At 49.0% G+C, this 17,800-nt stretch overlaps 1 protein-coding gene across 2 annotated transcripts; it reads left to right on the top strand.

The window, feature by feature from the left end:
* The first annotated feature begins 455 nt into the window (after window positions 1-455).
* MANBAL (mannosidase beta like) lies at window positions 456-8,072 on the top strand. 2 transcript variants are annotated; one of them, XM_062589142.1, is made up of 3 exons: window positions 456-537; window positions 4,508-4,702; window positions 7,490-8,072. In XM_062589142.1, exons 2-3 carry the CDS (start codon window positions 4,553-4,555, stop codon window positions 7,595-7,597), a joined length of 258 nt encoding a protein of 85 aa, XP_062445126.1. In that variant the 5' UTR covers window positions 456-537; window positions 4,508-4,552; the 3' UTR covers window positions 7,598-8,072. The 2 variants fall into 2 exon arrangements, with proteins under 2 accessions (XP_062445126.1, XP_062445127.1); XM_062589143.1 differs by having other exon boundaries at window positions 464-547.
* Window positions 8,073-17,800: the final 9,728 nt, after the last annotated feature.

Genomic DNA, 17,800 nt, shown 5'->3' on the forward strand with positions numbered 1-17,800 from the left:
GAGCCTCTCCAGCGAAACTAATCCGGCTGCATCTGATGTTTCAGGGCTGCAAAACAGGCAGAACAAACTGATTTCTTTAAATACCACACAGAGGCCAAACAGAGCACAAGCCATGTTCCCCCCCCGCCCTTGTAGCTCATCTCATCAAGACACCTCCGTCTCCGAGCGGGTACGGAATCAGGACAGGGAGGGAAAAACAAAACACACCAAGACCCCAAAGAGCCCCTGCCCGGAGAGGGCAGAGCGGGGACGGGGCAGCGCCGCTGCCGGCGCCCTCGCGGGGGCAGCTCAAACACCCGACAGGCCAGGCGGCCGCTGCGGCGGCGGCGGCTCGGCGGCAGCGCGGGGGGAGCCCGGCGGCAGCGCGGCGCCTCTCGCCGGGGAGGCGGGGGCGCCGCGGGCCGCCCGTAGCAACGCGCGGCCCGGGGCGGTTGCTAGGGGCGGGAGGGGGAAGCGCTTCCTGCCGGGCGGGAATCGCTTCCGGGTGGCGCCGAGGCCTGCGCGGCGGAGCGGAGCGGAGCGGGGCGGTGCAGCGAGGTGAGGCGAGGTGGGCGGCGGCGGCGGCGGCGGGAGCGGGAGGGGCCGCGGGTGCAGGCGGCGGCCGCAGAGCGGGCTGTAGGAGAGGCTGCGGGGCCCGAGGGCCGGCTGGGGCCGTGCGCTGCGGGTGCCAGCGAGGGGCGGCCGGGCGCTGGGGCTGCTGCCGGGCCGCTTCTGCGCGGCGGTTTCGGCGTGGCCGGGGCGGCGGCGGCGGCGCGGCGGGAGCCGCCTCGGCCGGTGCGGCGAGCCGTGCGCGGGAGGGCCGGGGGCGAGGTGTGCGCCGAGCCGTCTGCGCTGCAGGCGAGAGCCCTCCTGAGGAGGGGTGCGGAGCTCTTGGTGCCCCTGCCCCGAGGCTGCCGCGCAGCCGCCTCTCGTGGCGGCCCCCGGGCACGACTGCCGAGCCCGGCTGCCTGGCGCCGGCTCCGGGAGCCCCCGAGGAGCTCTTAGGCACTAACGGCCTCACTTTCAGAAGTGATGAGCACACACAAAGCCCGCAGAAGCCGATGCAAGGTGCCTGGTTTCATCCAGACACCTCCTAGGTAGTCTCAGAAATCCAGTGCCAACATCTTTTTTTCCTCTTCCTTTGAGAGAAGCTTTAACGTTCTGCACCGATGCTTTTGCTCTTCGTCTCTATTGCAAGAGGAAGCTAATATTATAGTATCTAGAGTGCTCTTGGGACTTCATGCTGTAATAATTATTTGTATAGTGACAGGTCTTGAAAATGCCAGCTTGGAAACGCATGGCAGCAAAAAGAAGGTTTGATTCTGTCCTTGCTCTGTTTAGCTGGCTAGTTTATGGCCTTGATCCTGAAAACACGTGGCTGTTAATCATAGGGCCTGATCCTGCTCCCAGAGGGATAATTACATCATCCTCCATTGGCATTGCTGAGCAAAAAACTGAGGCTGCAGCTGTGAGCAGCCTCTTGTTGACTTCGTGATACAGCTCTGGCTTTGCTGCAGGAAAACATACTTTTGTGTGCAGTTGGCTAGTTTGCTGTAGAGCCTTAACAGAGGAAAGACAGAAAAGCTTTACATAATTTAAATCAGTTCCTGTATTGTGCTGACACTGTGGCTTACTCCACTGGTATGTTCCTGTGAGATGGCAAGGCTTGTTGGAAGAGGCGATACCTGTTATTGGATCAGGTGATTATACCAGAGAGAGAAAAAACAGACAAGTTTCCAGGTATATAAGCCCCATCTGAGTCTGAAATTGGAGTTTCAGTCTTTAAAACTAAATACAGAAGTTAAGAATTATTACTTTGAGTGTAACCATATTAATAGGTTAGGGTGTCTGAGGGAAAAGGTGTTTGGTACCTGTGGAGAAGAAGGGATGTTTACAAAGGAAGAGATGGTGAAATTCTCGGCTTCTCTGAAACAGTCATAAATATCCTGCATGGAACAGCTGGATGAGCTGCAAGGCAAAATGTAATGAGGTAGTACTCTTGATGGAAAAACACATTTTTCATGCTTTATATTCACTGCAAAAAGTGATGTGGCAGACACTGAGCCCTAATTCTCCAGTGATCAGCCTTGGCCTTTTTAACTTGTTTAACCTTGGCCTACTGACTTGCGTAAGGTTGAACTCCCTTGAGTTTGCAGGTTTGGGGCTTTTGTTAACCACAGGAGTCTTTTTAAAGCAGGGAATTTTTTTGGCTAATAATAGCAAAAGTTAGTTTCAGCTCCACTGATACCAGCAAAACTAAGGGGCCTCATGTGAATTGCCTGCTAGCTACTGTGACTAACTGGAGCATGGTGTCAGTCAGGTTTTCTCTGAGCTTGTTTCATGCTGTGGCCCTTAATGTGGTAGTGGCAGCTGGTACCACCCTTCATGAGAGCTCGCGGTGCTTGTCACATCACTGGGGATTTTTTAGAAAATTACTGCTGCCCTGGGGAGAGGTGAAATAGGAAGAGGGAAAGGCAGGGCAATGTGCAGACTATGAGAATAGGGATTTTTTTGTTTTGATTGCATATGCAGCAGTTCCTTTTTTTGATTTTGTGTGTTGGTATTTTAGGTTTATGAATCAAGAGTATCAATAGGAGAGTGCAGAGAAAACCCCAAGTGAGGAATGGAGCAGCGTCTGTTCCCCTCTGTTTGAGGAGAAGGGTGGGCAAGAATGAAGCTTTCAAAGGGCATCCTAGCAAATAAAGTCCAGACAAAATACAACTCAGGGGTGAAACTTAACCCTGATTCTATTTCTTTCCTTAGAGTCTGCTGCCTTAGCAGCTTGGGGGAAGAAGAGGGTAAAGATAAAAGCAGTATAGATGACTCACATTTATACGTACTTGCTTAATGCCGCTATATGTCCAGCATAACCGTTGGGACTTACTGAGCCTGCGTGGCCTAACATGTATCCTAGCTCAATAAACAGATCCAACTGCAGCCCGTGCCTATTGAATTTTAAGCAGAATTTGAAAAAAAAAATCTCCTTTTGCTGAAGTACAGACCAGGAAGGGGCCTCTAGTGGTCACCTATTCCATCTCCTGAGTCAAAGGCAGGCTTAAATATACTCACACCCCATCCCAGGCAAATGTTCATCTGATCCGTTTTTCTGAATCGCCAGTAACAAGGCTTCTGCAGTCTCTCTGTCCCAGTGGCTAGCTGTCCTTGCAGCTGGGATCTTTTTCCTGCCTTTTTAAAAGGTGTGGTACCCAAGATAAGATGCTGTACTTCAGCTGAATTAACACAAAATAATTGTTATTTGTGGCTTATATATGCAACTCCTTTTAATATGTCACCAAATTATATTCACCTCTTGTGCAACAGCTTTGAGTTGTTGATTCATCATCAAATTTATGAACTGTAGCTCTACTCGAATTCTGCTCCGTTCACGCTTTACCATCTTTCTTGACTTGGTCATGTCTTCATATTGTAGAAGTTTACTGCTAGCTGGAAAAATAGAGATTTATTTGGAGAAAATTTCTGGGAGATGGATTACCACCCTTCAGCTGAAACATGCATACACTAAAGTTAGTTTGCAAGATTTTGCTGATGTGAGGGATAAAAGGGAAATGGATATATATAAATGAATAGTGTTGATTGGGTAGGTACACGCTGGAATCTTTTTTGTGAAGTTGATTGTGTCCATTGTATATAAGCAGCTGGATACATTTTCCCTATTAAAATAGACTTGCTCAGATACAGATCAGGATAACTGAGTAAAACTAATCAGAACTGAGTTCTGATGACATCTCATACTAAATGGATTTCCCTTGTGTGACTTTCTGTGGAGCACTCCAGCAATTCTGGCAGGAGAGTTCACCATTATTGTAGAAAGCCATTAGTCATTCATAGAGTGAATTGATGGCTCCATTAACAAAAGATGAAGGAAAGGATGGTTTTGTGGTTGAGAAACTAGCCTGGGACTCAGGAGATCGATGTTGAACTTTGCCACAGACTTACACATGACCATTGCAAGTCACATAGGGCTTAGTGTAACCAGCAGCTAAAGCCTGTGCTTAACTTTAGACACATAACTTATTCTCATGTCTTCAGCAGATGTACTTTCTCTGTGGTTTGTTTAGATCAGTTCTAGAAGTCAGTTGGCTACAACATCTAAGATGAAGTTATGATCAGAGCTGAGGTATTCGTGTTCTCCTACGACATAAAGCAAAAGTGAAAATGTGTAAATCATGTGCAAGAGCAGCCTCAGGGATAAACATATTCTTGCTCATTGGGCTTTTCCCATATTGTTCTGCAGTCAGTACTTCTGTCATATTTTTTTTTGTCTTCCCTTTACCTACAAATGGGCTATTACAAGCATCTGAGGACTGTTTCCTTAGGCAGGTGGTAAAAGACAGTCATCTAAATAGAATGCAGATTTCATTTCCATCTTTGTTACTGATTTTGTAGACCGAGGGTATCTTAGAAAAAACAGTGTAAGTTAGTCTGTAATTTTTTCTTAATGGAAAGTAAACAGTGAAAAACATGACTCAATTGCTCCCTCCCCCTTCCTTTTCTTTTCTTCTCCTAGAATTTGGTGGTCTTGAGAACATTAGTGAAGAAAGGTGCTTACACTATGGCTGCTGAATTGGATTTCTCTCCACCTGAAATCCCAGAGCCCACGTTCATGGAGAACGTGCTACGCTACGGACTCTTCTTTGGAGCCATTTTCCAGCTTATCTGTGTGTTAGCCATAATCCTGCCAGTTTCGAAGTCCCATAAGACAGTAAGCAGCACTCTTTAATACTGATTGATGGGCAGAATCATGGAAAACAGGATGGGAGGGAACTTGAAGTAGCTAATGGAGACACAGTGGTCTGGGATTAGTGATGGTTCCATAGTCCGTTCCCTTTCCTTCCTTTCAGCTTTCCCACCTCCAGCTGGCTTGTGTCTTGTGACTTAACCTCAGATTAGAAAGGCAGGAGCAAATACCTGAGCCAACTTCTCTGAGTATCGGCCAGAAAGAATGACCTGTGACCTGACGTACCGGCCAGGTGTGCTGAATGTGCATGCTGTTCCTGACTGCACTCAGGAAAGCTCAGACTTTAATCCCAAACCCACATTGTCATTGTACAATTAATCCCCATTAATTGCTGGGCAGGGTGTCCCCTTTGTAGGAACTGCCTTTTGGGAAATGACATGGGGCTCTAGTTTGTGTGTGATTCTTGGAAACAAGTTACAGGTAAAATTCTAGTGTATTCTCATGTCAGTACTGAAAATCCCAGTCCTGACAGTAATCCTGTGTGGGCATGGGGAGGCCCCTTCGCTGCAGTGAGTACAAGAGAAAGTTAAAGTGAAAGGCTGAGGTGAGCTACACCATCTTCCATTTACTTTAAATGGAAAATTAACCCCATCTTTGGGTTGATCTGCATAAACCTGGCTTTTTTGTTAAAAGACAGCTCCATGTGCTTCGTTAATTTGGGGGACAGATGCATCAGTGGTGGTGATCAGGCAGGAAGTTTAGTGGTTTGATACAGATCTTGTCTGAATGCATATGATATAAATTAGTATTTTCAGTTACAACTCAGCAGGGAAAGTTTTGTTTAAAGGCTCTCTTTATTACAGTCTTTGCTCCATCTTGTGCAGAGGAAACCTAGAAATCTTCAGCAGTATAAGGAATGAATATTATGTATCAGAAGCTTGTAAGAGAGAAGACATGTCTAGCCTGGCTGGGGAAAGAAGTGCTTGAGGATTTGAGGATGAGGTACAGAATGAAGGAAAAAGACTTTTACGGGTGTTCTTAGCTCACTGTAGTATAGAGGGGTTAAAATATTGCAACAGAGAGGACAGAGTAAGACATTCTTCTGTACCTCAGCCACCACAGTTCATGACTCAATTTCAGTTTTGATGGTCAGTGAAGATGCATTGATGTATTGGGGTGTTGATACTGCCCCAGCACAGGCACGTGCTCCCTCCTGCTAGTCATCCTGCTGCAGAAGCTGCTGCTTCCGGTGGAAGGATGAAGCGGGCAGCTGGAGTCCATGATATTCCAGCGCTGAAAGTCTTGCGCTGTTACTCTGTCAGAGTCCATGGTTTCCCCCGATAAAATTACAGGAAGTACTGAATACTGATTCTTGAAAGCTGAAAAGAATGGCAGCTTAAGTTTGAAGTAGGAAGCTGAAGGCCAGGCCCCCAATTAAAATGGCAAAGTTTATGGAACTGGTAGTGTTTAAAGCCATTCTTCAATGTCCTCATGCTATGCTTTTATTTATTTATTTATTTTATTTTTTTATTCCTGCATATACTGTCCTCTTGATTTACTGTCCACACAACTGATTTACAAGACCATAAACAATGGCAGATATTCTTCCAGATCTTGGGAATGATGCTTGAGTCTGCATAGGATGCTGAGGAGTTTCTCTGATTTGTGAGGCTTCAAGCTTTTAAGACTACCTTGGTTTGAACATTAGAAGGCAGCAGTGTGCGTTTTATGGTAGCGGTACACACTATACCCCTGAGTAATAGCTGTATGTTGCTCCATTTCTCCAGAGCTTGCCAGCTCCCTGTGCGTCAATTAGAGCCTTTAGAAAGCCAGCCAAGTCTCCTTCCTTGGAAAGCCACACAGATGTGCGTTGTAATAGCCCAATAACTTGAGAGATGGTTGAACCGAGCTCCTTGATTAAAAGGATACTGTCAGATGCTCGCCGCCTCCTCCATTGTCTGGAGCACTCTCTTGGAAGCTTGAAACTAGCATGTCTTGCTCTGCCTTTTTTGTGTGTTCTTTTCCAGTTGGCACAATCTGACTGATAGAAACCAAGATGCTAAAGCAATATTTATACTCAAATGCATTTAATGAAAGGAGGCAATCTGCATGTGTGTGCTTTCTCAGATGAGACTGGCTCTGTTCCCTTGTGTTTTTGCAAGATAACTAAAGTTTATTTCCCATAGTTGAAATATTATCTGTCATCTTGCCTGAAGGAAACAAGCAGGATATCTAAGCATTCCTTGCTAATTCAGGTGAAGAGAGCTTTAACTCCTAAACCAAGGCCAGAATCCAGGAAAGAAGCTCCATACTTCATGCTCTTAGTACCATTTGGGGAATTATATTTTTTGCCTTGCAATCGATGAAGGTTATCATTTTACAGAAATTCCTACTAAATGTTTCTGTGCGCACTGGTTATACAGTATCTTTCCCTTTTCCCAATCTGAATAGTTTTCATTTAGTATTGATTTTCTTCTTGCCTTTAAAGTTGTTTATTTTTTTCTCAAAAGCTTGTTTTAGAGACGAGCTTATAACAGCTTCTCTGGTGCACAGTGAATGGCTGCTTCTGTGCATAAACTCGTACTCATCAAAAAGCACATGTGGAAGAAGCAGAGATGGTGCTGCTCAAATCTCATTAAACATGGACTCTTTGATACAGATGTGCTCCAGAACAAATACCCAGCACTTGCATGTAGACCTGTTGTTTGCTTCTTTTTGCTTACGCTCAAATTTTCGAGGAGTTTGAGAGGTAAACTGTGAGCAAATTGCTAAAATGTTACTGACTGACTATTTCTTAATTGATCCTTGTAGGACTCGGACAGTTTTGAGGCTAAGAATTCAGAGACGGTGAAGAAGCCAAAGGCAGCTGCTCCACAGATGAGCAAGAAACCCAAGAAGGAGACCAAAAAGAAACGATAAAGGCCCTAACAGATGAGCCTAAAAAGACACAATATCACCTGTAACTCCAAGGAAGCTTGATTGACATCACAGGCAACTAACTATATTAAATGGGTTTCTGGCACTGCGATTCTTTACCTGTCAGGGGACAAGGGAGAGGAGCTTAAGAGTGGATAGGGAGGGCTTCTGCGCAGATTTCTTACAAGCAAAGAGGACTTCCTCTATCCAGGACTTCAGTCGACATGATTAATGTTTCAGTCATCATCAAAGTGACTTATCGCATGTCTGATGGGTAGAAAGGCTTGTGGTCCTCTCTCTTCCATGCTGGCCAGGGTTGTATTAAAGTCCCTGTGGAAGGTGGAATGTGGGTTTGCTATTGCTATTGTATTTTTGAAGGCAGAGGGATCAAATGGATCAAGGATACCACACTACACAGCTTTGTATTCATCTGTATTGTCGTCTTGTCTGAAATATATAGCTGCATTTTATGGCTTAATGATGATGGCTTTGTTATATTCTTTAGTTCTTTGAGTAATAACTCATCAGATTCCAGACTACTCTAGATGAAAGCCTTCACTTCCCCAGCGTTGCTACCTCTTTCTTCTCATTCCCCACCCTATCTCTTCTCCTTTCTTCTTCCAGTTTTGAAAGTATGTATAAAAGATTTCAGGGATTTGGGACTATGGTGGGGCCTGGAGTGAATACAGGAATTGGGGAACAATTTGATTCAGAAAGTTGCAGAATCTAATGCCAATAGTAATGAGGTATTCTTGGAAACTTGGGAAGATCAGGTACTGCACATTGGAGAAAAGCTGCTCTGAGATGTGAGTCTGAGTGTTGCATTTGCTTTGTATTGAACTTCCTAGCTGTGCTGCTGGTTAATTCTTCTGTGAGCTAGCTGAGTCCTAACCACGGGCTCCATTTCAACATGGCTTAGGTTTGCTGCATCTGCCAACTCCCTCCCAGCGTTACCTGGTATAGTACTGTGTCTCCTCTCATTGAATTCTTCCTGAAGGTAAATATAATCGCAGCCTGAGGAAATGTAGTATTTTAAAAGCCAAGACAAGGTAAGCTGGCTGTGTAGCATGACTACATGGCACAAGACACTATGTTCCCTCAGGCTCTGGCTCTCCAGGGCCAGGGACAATCTAGTATTAGATTTGAATATGGCTAGACAGGATGGGAAACAGATAGGTGATGAAATAGTATCTAGGGCAGCTCAAACTTCCTGATATCAGCTCACATCTTGGTTTGTTTGAACACGGATGAGTCAATGGGAGGAGAACCTGCTGTTTTAGGCGCACCCAGGGTTCAGAGGAGCTTTGAAGGGTTTCCTCTGTCAGGAGCTGCAAGTCTCCAATCAGTTTTGCATACATTGGCTCCCACCCGCAGTTCACAAATGCCATGTGAACCCAGATAGAGCAACAATGTTGCAGGAGCAAGGGATGTCCAGAGTTGTGCTGCATGTGTTCTCCAACAAAGCCAAACGCGCATTTACAGGAGCCTCTCATTGCTTCCCTGCCCCAAGTTCACTGTTCTCTGATTAGAATGCTGACACTAAGTTTGTACCGCTTAAAATCCAGTGTAGCGAGTGCTGCTTTAAATGCAGCCTTTATTCTTTTCAGCTACATAAAGGTAATCCTAGCAGTACAGAACAAAATATGAAAGATCGAAGCACTGTAAGGTTACTCTGTGTTCTGAGTGCAAAGAAACATCATAAAAATTTCCCACACAAATAACAAAGAACAATACTGTTCTGAGTTCCCCTTTAGGAGCCATGTTCCTTTCTGCAATCTGCAGGGGAAAGAAAAGCTTTGCTGCTCTCCTGGATAGGTACTGTGGATCATTTGTTCCATTTTATTAAATGTGGATAGTTGGTCACATAGCTGTTTCATCTGACAACTCTGGCTTTCTACAGGTGACCTCAAGCTGGGTTTTAATGCTTTGTTCTAACAGAACTGCAAATATTGAAAGTGGCATACATATTACCTAAAATGCTTCCATGGCCAACAACTAGTTAGTGATAAGCATTGTACGGTTGTTACCCTGAAATGGCAGGCTACTACATCAGCATTGTGTTATAGCTGTGTAGAGGCTTATTTACTCATTGTTAAATAGAAATTATGGCTATTGGGGTGTGTTTTTGTTGGGAGGTGGGGTTCGAGATAAATCTGTCTGTTTCTAACAGCTTGATATCTACTTCAGTGCTCTTACTAGCCGAGCTTATAGCATCTTTTTAGAGATTATCAGTATCCCATGTATTTTATTTTGTCTTGAAATGTGTAATAAATACAACCAGAACCTCTTCATTAAAAAAAAAAAAAAAAAAAAAAACTCTTTAAAACTACGCTGCCTCTTTCTATGCATTCATTGTGAAACCTGCCAGAACTGGAGAACATAGGAATAGGCATGAATAACCTTATTCATAAAAATGATCCATTAAGAGAAAGCCTTTCAGATCCCTTAATCTGTGAGAAATTGGTTAATTAACACTGTCAGGCATGTGCATATTTGTGTTTGACTCAGAAGTAGCAAACTATCTCCTCGTACACCTTCGCCTTCCTGGAAGGAGGAAATGGTGCTGTGACTAAATTAATTCACCTCCCATGAGAGATTTTGGCTCCAAGACCCCCTGGGAAGATAGTAATACTAAAGGCAGTATTTGTTAGTAATACTAGCAGGGGATTAGATGGCGGTTCAGCAGACGGATAAAAGGGACTTTCTGTAGCCCCTTGGTGTGTGAGTAGCTCATGTTTACGTGGCTGGAGCGTGAAGCTGTCTGATGACTGTTTTTCAGCTAGGAAAAGGCTAAGTGGGCACTTGGTTCCCTCAGCAGAAAACCAAGAGGAGAGAAGGACTTGTGTGGTACCTCCTTTAATTCCCAAGTACTGTTCTGGAAGCTGTCTTGTAATTAACAACGCAAAGGGAGCTGCAGACCTCATTAAGATGTATTTTTTTGAAGGGAAGGGTTTCAAAGGTCTGCCCCCAGATCAGGTTGGTCTGGGATCCCAAACCCAGAAGCTGGGCTGGGAGCTGGGTTTCTTCTGCTGATGTACAGTAGGGAGTTCCTTTCTCTGAACAGCCCAAACCTCTGCTCTGAAGAAACATAGCTGAGTTGTGATTTCTGGGGGTTGGTTCTGGTCGTATTTAAGCAGATGTCGCTCTGTGGCTGCGCTGCTCTCTAGCTGCGGCTGTCGCCCTCCCCTCGAGCTGCGCCTGGGGCTCACAATGCCTCCTTGTGCTCCTCCAGTGCAAGCAGCACAGTCCCTGGAGACAGGCTAATAAGTAGCTCGTGACTGGAGTTCCCTGTTTGGAAGATTAAATCCCTGTTAATCTCGTTCAGACCTAATTTACTTTCATTCTCATACGCACACTTCTCTGCCTCAGAGGGAGACTGGTGAGGTTCCCTGCTGACGGGACCTGAACAGCCCGAGGCCTTCTTTGAAGAGGAGTGATGTTTGCACATTGGCCCCCAAGTTGAGTCTATGGGCTGAAGTTATTTCCCAGTCTGTCGTGAAGAATGTGAAAATATTCCTGCAGTGCCTGGAATTCAGGCAGGGTCAAGGCCGGAGGTGATACGATACTCAAGAAGAAAATAAGGAACTTGTAGGAGGGGAAGATCTGGTTAGTATTCACCTTTCCCAAGGCACAGCTGAACTGTTCCCCCATGTGCGTTTGTGAATTTTTGGACAGCCTGGACTGAGATGCCCCAAGGGCAGGGGTGCTGGGCTTCTCTCTGCAGAGAGTCTCAAACACTGATACTTCTTTCAGGCAGAAGTTAGACTGTTCGAAGCCTGTAGTCCGGGGCTCGTTTGTGGCCGAGATGGCAGAGATCAAGATGACTGTATTGATTTAGCTATTTGTATGCTAAACTTACGAGGTATCAGAGACTGAATGCAGTAAGGTGACGGGGCACTAAGTGGAGGGTGCTGGACTAAGGGCCTGGCTGCTTGTTTAGTGATGAAAGACTGCCAGATTTGGCACTGGGGAAGGATCTGACCCTCCTCTCCCACATCAAAACAGGATAATTTGGTGGAGTTTGGGTTTTTTTTTTTCCTCTCTTGCAAGAGATATGAATGCTAATCAATGTTTGCTTTAGCATTTCATCTTAAATTGCCAATTACTGCAGCCCCAAGGTCCTACTCTTCTCCTGTGGTACCAGCAGTTTGTGGCATTTGATCAGTTGTTCCAGGTTTGTGGGGGTGTTTTGTGGCTTTTTGGTATGTGAGCTGGTGCACAGCAGCTAGTCAAAAAGTCTCTTGCTCAGAGCTGACAACTGCAGGGCAATGAATTCAGCTTCCTGCCTTTTCCTTGAAGTTTAGCGATCTTCCTGTGTTCCATGTTGGTCTTCCAAAACTTGGCCTGTCACCTGAATTCACTCCCGTGGCCCCTCTTGCTGTTTCCACTCTGTAGACTGATGTCTGTTGCAGTTCTTCTGTCCTTACAGCCCAATTTTAACTGCCAGTGACAGACTGAGTATTGCCTGGTTTGGCTGATCTAGAGAAAGAACACGTGGAGAAAGCAGCCCAGGGTGAAGAAAGGGGTTGCTTTATAATCAGCCCCTTCAGCATGTTTCTCTCACCAGATAATTTTTTCAGCCAGCAGACTTAGCTGCTCGAGAAAGTCAGCTCTCTGCCTTGGGAACCTCCGGTCCACCAGAAAGCAGCAGCAGGCACATTTTCCTGCCCTTGAGCCGCAAGGAGTTAAAACCATTAAATATTAAGCTTCCAAGCTGTTGTGATAAGGAGTGCTACGGTACTGTGCACGCTTCATACGACCTGCTCAGATCCCGTTCTTGGCCAGCGCACACAGATTTGTGTTGTGCAATCCCAAACCTATTGCACTGTTCACTTCCCTCCTCTGAGCTTTCCTGGTTTCATTTAGTCCCCAAAAGCCTCTGTGTGGCTTTGATGCTGTTCGGATTCTGCTTGCAGGAGGTGGGAACAGCCGCACGCCAGACGGCCACAGCCCCTCCGAGGACCAGTGTGGGTGGTGGGGGCGGAGAGGCTGCCAGGTTCCTCCACGGCCTGAGTCCAGCCTTTCTCCCACGCTCATAAAAACACTCGTGTCTGAGATGCGACCAACCAGCCCTGAGAGAAGGAGCCTATTTCCAATCCTACTGCTTCTCTGCTTTACAGTCTCTGATAGCTTGTTCCTGGTAGATACAAGGCCGGGTAGATACAAGACCCAGTAGATACAAGACCCGCTTTAGGTCTCATTTACTTTGCTCCCTCTTAAAAATATCTGTTGCCTGGCTGGCGTCCCTTGTAGTGCTTGAAGATCTGGGCTCCCAAAAGGGGGATCTGTACCACGTTTTATCAGGGTCCTATTTACATGCTAAATGCAGCATTTTTGATTTGTAGAACTGCACGCTGGATCCTGATTTTGTTTCTTGCCTAAATCTCCAATGTGCTGCCCCTGTAAGTGTTAAGTACAAACAGCTCCAGTTCATAACTGGGGCCTCAGGAGGCATCAGGACTGGCCTGCGATTTCTTAGGTTTTGTCCAAGCTGTGGCTTCAGCCCAGGTGTCCTCAGCTCCAAAGCCAATTCCTGTTGCCTTCCCTGTGGCTGCTGCTTCTCTAACACCCCTTCTGAGCTTATAAATTAATCTCAGCAACAGCCAAAGTCCAGAGTACGGCGCGCGCTGCGGGCTGGGTGAGCCGCCTTGGGGCAGCGGCTCTCCCGGGGCGCGAGCGCGGCTGAGTCGGGCCCCGGCCCCGTCCTGCCGTTCTTGTGCCTCGGCTGTAGCCGCGCAGGCAGGGAGCCGTGCCGCAGCCGGGGGCTCGTTAGCTCACGTCCCTCCTGCCTTCAGAGGGCTTGTCCTGTAAATCAGCTCCCGCTGGGTGGGTTCGCGCTGTGAAACGACCGGACCGTGGCTGTTGGGCACATGAAGTTCCTCGAGGCTGCGGTGTCTAGGGAGCCGGGACTTTGGATGCTACAGCAGCTTCTTTAGGTGGCTGCAGCGGACATCTGAGCGTCCCTGGGATGAAGGGAATTGCTGGGGGAGGGGGGCTGTTTCTGAGAGAAGGGGCGAAGCAGCAAATATTTCTGTCCCTTCTTCCCCCCCTCCCCCCGTTATTTAGTTCAGTTTAAATTGAACGTGGATCCAAACATCATATGGTTTAAATTTCAGAGATTCAGACTTCAGCCTCCCTAGCCCAGCCCTCGCTCAAAGGACCAGCACTGAATGATGGGGGACCACCCTTGCGTCTGCTGGAGCTCCTTTTGGCGCTGATGTGACCGCGAGCGGCCGTGCGCGCGCGGGAGCAGCGCCCGCGGGACCTCTCCGCGGTCTGAGGAACGCCGCAGCACCGTCCGCTCTGCACACGCGCACCCGTACGCGCCGGGGAAGGTCGAGTTGATGCGGCTACGAGACCTTTGAACTAGCCAGTGACCCGTCTCCTCGGGAGGAATCCCCAGCTGCTCTGTTAGCAAAGCAGCCGGAAAGAAGGCTGTAAATCTCGTCCGTACAAATTTCCGTGGGCTTTTCTGAACTGCTCTTTTCTGTTGTCACGAAGACTGGCCAAAAAGCACAATTTCCACCACTGGGAAATACTAATGTTTTGTGTGTGGCTTTTCTCCTGAACTGAGGCAAAAAGTAAAAAGTGTAGAATTCTTGTCTGAACGATCTCCTCCAAAATATCTAATTCTGATCCTATCAGAAGGTTATATTTTATCAGTTATAAAGCAGACATGAAATGCTGTATTGAATGTGCAGGCAATTTCTTTCCAGAGCCGTTGATGAACTCCGGGTCGTCTCCCCAAACATTTCCACTGAGTCAGTGTTTTCCAGCAGCCCATTCCCCTAAGGAGTTTTGCACCGGCGCTAGCTGACCCGCGCAGCGCCAGAGGTGGGTGAGAGCCTGCTTTGCCTTCCCCTGGCCGGTGGAGCAGCCTGTGGCCACGCCGAAGGGCACGGCAGGTCTCGAGCTGCTGCCCACCCCCCTGCCCCTTTTCTGAGCCGTGTCCTGAGCCCATTTGCTGACTTCCTTTCAACTCCCTGTTTTTATCATACAACCCACCAGCCGTCGGCAAGCAGCTCTTGTTGCTCAGGTCCTGCAGACCTGGTGCTCAGTGCAGGAGAGTAGCCAGAATTAGAGTTTCTGCAATGAAATATCGCCAAACGGCTTGTACTGCAAGAGCTGTTCTGCTCAGTTCCCCCCAGCACATCAGCCCGTGGCCCGCAGCTCCGGCCTCCCTGACGGCTCTGACCGCTCTGATCATTTGCCGTCACGCACGCTCACTGTTCACGAGGCTGTGAAGTTCAGTGATCGTAAATTCTTGGGGAAGGAGCTGTCCCCGCTTCTGCGCCTGCCCAGCAGCTTGAACACAACCATTCTATTATTAAGAGTAATGATTTGGGAAAATATATTTGGATTGCAGTGAACAAAATGCAACCAGCCTCAGGAACAGGATCCATTAAACAGAACTTATTCACGCTTGCCAAGGAGACGTTCAAAAATAAATCTGGTTGCAGATGAATAGATGTTTTGTCATGAAGCCACAGCTATGGTTTGAGAGGTCAGGACGCAGATCAATCTTTGGACCCCAAAAGCATCCTGTTGCTTTACAGGACGGTTTGCCGAGTCCCGCGGAGCGATTCGCCGCAGCCCGCGGTGCGTTTTGAGGAGCTGCCGGGCGCGGGGCAGGACGCGGCCCCGCGGGGCGGGCGGCGCCGGCGCCCGCTGCGGCACGGGTCGCGCAGCGCCCTGGAAACGCGCCGCGGAGCCCCGGCGGGTGCTGACGCAGGGCGCATCGGCGGCTGCCGGCCGGCCGCACACCTGAAGGCGGTAATGAAGAAATCGCGGGCGTATTTTCTCCATTAACCTGGCAGCACTCCGGGTATACAAATTTTCATTCTTATTTTTCCTGATGGAGCTTGCACAAAGATCAGCAGGAAAGTAGGAAAATACCTACACACACCTTAAAATGATATTCTAACAAAAGATCAAGATGTGCTGTAACAACATCAGAAATACTCAGTGATGCATTTGAAATTCGGACGGGCCTTTTTGTCTCTGCTTCAGCCTCGCTCTATAGCCCTGTTCCCCTCTCCAGCGGGGGTTTTACTGGTGCTGTTTAAAAGTGAACGGAAAAAGACACCCCAAGAAAAAAGGTTTCAGGTGAGACATTATCACCTTGAGTTGGGTAAGACAGATCTTGGATTTCACTGTTTAAGGAAAAATATTGAGTGGGGCAGGAAGCAAAGGAAAACGGGCAGATGCCGGGGAGCGGCTACGGACGCCGGCGCTCGTCCTTCAGGCTCAGGACTTCGCGTCTCAGGAAGGCACTGAAGTGTGCTGAGTTGCTTAAACCTAAACGGGTTTAAATTGTGTTATCGGCAATGCCGTGTGTTTAATGTCAGCGTGTTACCAGGGCGCATTCCTGAACCAGAGCCCATAAGATAAGGGGCTGGTTTCCAAGAGTATCTGCTAGCCATTTTCAATTTGCACGCTGGCATCTTCTGCGAAGGAGCAGCCGCGTGGCACATTCGGTCCAGCGTGTTAGAGGGCGCAGGGCTCCCCGCTGCTCACCTCCAAGCCGCCGGCCGGGGGGGAAGGAGGAAAACAAAATTCAAATATTTATAAGTCATAATTGCATCTCAGATTCGGGTCTGGATCCAGCAGAGGCTGAGTCACCCCAACCGGTTCCCCGGCGGGGGCGTGGGGCCGAGCCCGGGGCTCTCCCAGGGCGCAGGAGCAGCTCCCGGGACTGGCCGGGGGCCGCCAGCGCGGGCGGCGGGTGGGCGCGAGGGAGAGGAGCGCGTCCCCGAGCCTTCGCGCCCGCCGCTGCCAGCTGTATCTGCCGAGCGGCTCCTCCCAGGGCCCGGCCCGGCCGCCGGTGATGGAGCGGAGCCGTGCGTGACTCCTTGTTCCTGGTGACTCATGGATTCACTGGCCTTCAGCCGTGTCATGGGAAATAGTTCTTTAATAACTTAAAAGGAACAAGGGGAGGGAAAAAAGAAAGAAAGAAAGAAATAGCCCAGCCACGTTGTTCTCTGAAACTTGTTAACTTTTCAGGCTGTTTCTAACGTGACAGATCTCACTCGGATGCATGGGGTTTTCGAAAACCCTTCCTGGGTGGCTGCGAGGTCTCGCAGGGAGGGTGGGACGGTGCTGAGCCCTGCCCAGCACCGGGCCAGTGCCCGGGGGGTTGCGCCGTCCCTGGGGGCAGGTAGCGACCAGCCCGGGGTGGAGGGTGGTGCGGACACCAGCGGCCCTCATGCTGCGCGTCCAGCCCTTGGCTTCCTCTTCGCAGCGGGGCAGCGCTTCTGCTCCGGGCGGGCCACTTCTGCAGCGCAGGAGGAAACGGCACCGCTGCGGGCGAGGGCCTTTCCTACGGCGGGTGGCCGCCGAGCCCGGCCGGGTAGGCATGCTGCGGCGAGGATGCACGGCCGGCAGCGAGGGAGCCGGCCCGGGCGGGTGAGGCGGAGCAGCCCCGGGGGGCTCATGGTGACATGCGGTCCCCCGCGGAGGCCAGGGACGCGGTTTATCTCTACCCGCTTTTCTTCTTCTGTGCTAAAGTTTTGCCACCTTTTAAAACAGCAGGAACATGGATTTTAGCCTTCCTGGTATTGCTAGGCGTCCTGCTGAGGATGATGGTACGTGGGCTGCGGGATGCAAGTGCAGAGCCCGTGACAAAATAGGTTTGCTCCCTGCTATTTGCTGTGTGTTAGAATTGCTTAATAAAGCGAACAGAAAATACCCAGATTTTAACCATTCTGAAAATCACTTCTCTCTTCTGCTATCGGTTTTGGTTTCCAGGTAAGGTAACAGCCACGCCAGCTCCGCGGGGAGAGGCAGGCTGCGGGGCGGCAGGAAAGCCAGGGCGAAGCCCACGGCCGCCTCGGCCCGGGGGGCCGCTGCTGCCCCGGTGGGGCGCCCGCGCCCGCGGAGCCCGCCTGCCCGCGGCCCGCTCCCTTCGAAACAAAAAAGAAAAAAATAAATAAAAAAGAGAATAAAAAAGAGGGGAGGGGCTGCTGCTCCTCTTTTTTTTTTTTTTTTTTTCCCTATAAGCCGTTTCCGGTTTGCTGCCATATTCCTCTTTTCTTTTCTTTTTTTTTTTTTTCCTGTGGGTTTCTCCACCCCCCCTCCCCCCCGCCCCGGGACGGGGTGAGCGGGGGCGGGCGAGCGAGCAGCGCGCCGGATCCGCGGCGCTCCGCGATGCTGCCGGCGGCGCAGCCCTGAGCGCCCGGCGCGGCTCGGCGCGGTGCGGTTCGGCTC

Source organism: Rhea pennata, chromosome 16, assembly GCF_028389875.1.
Source record: "Rhea pennata isolate bPtePen1 chromosome 16, bPtePen1.pri, whole genome shotgun sequence".
In the NCBI taxonomy this organism is placed as follows: domain Eukaryota; kingdom Metazoa; phylum Chordata; class Aves; order Rheiformes; family Rheidae; genus Rhea; species Rhea pennata.

Bases quoted from the DNA above. Each gene is read 5' to 3' on its own strand.
- MANBAL (XM_062589142.1), top strand. From the start codon at position 4,553: ATGGCTGCTGAATTGGATTTCTCTCCACCTGAAATCCCAGAGCCCACG. The intron at 4,703-7,489 runs GTAAGCAGCACT...TGATCCTTGTAG, and splicing joins TTTCGAAGTCCCATAAGACA to GACTCGGACAGTTTTGAGGC.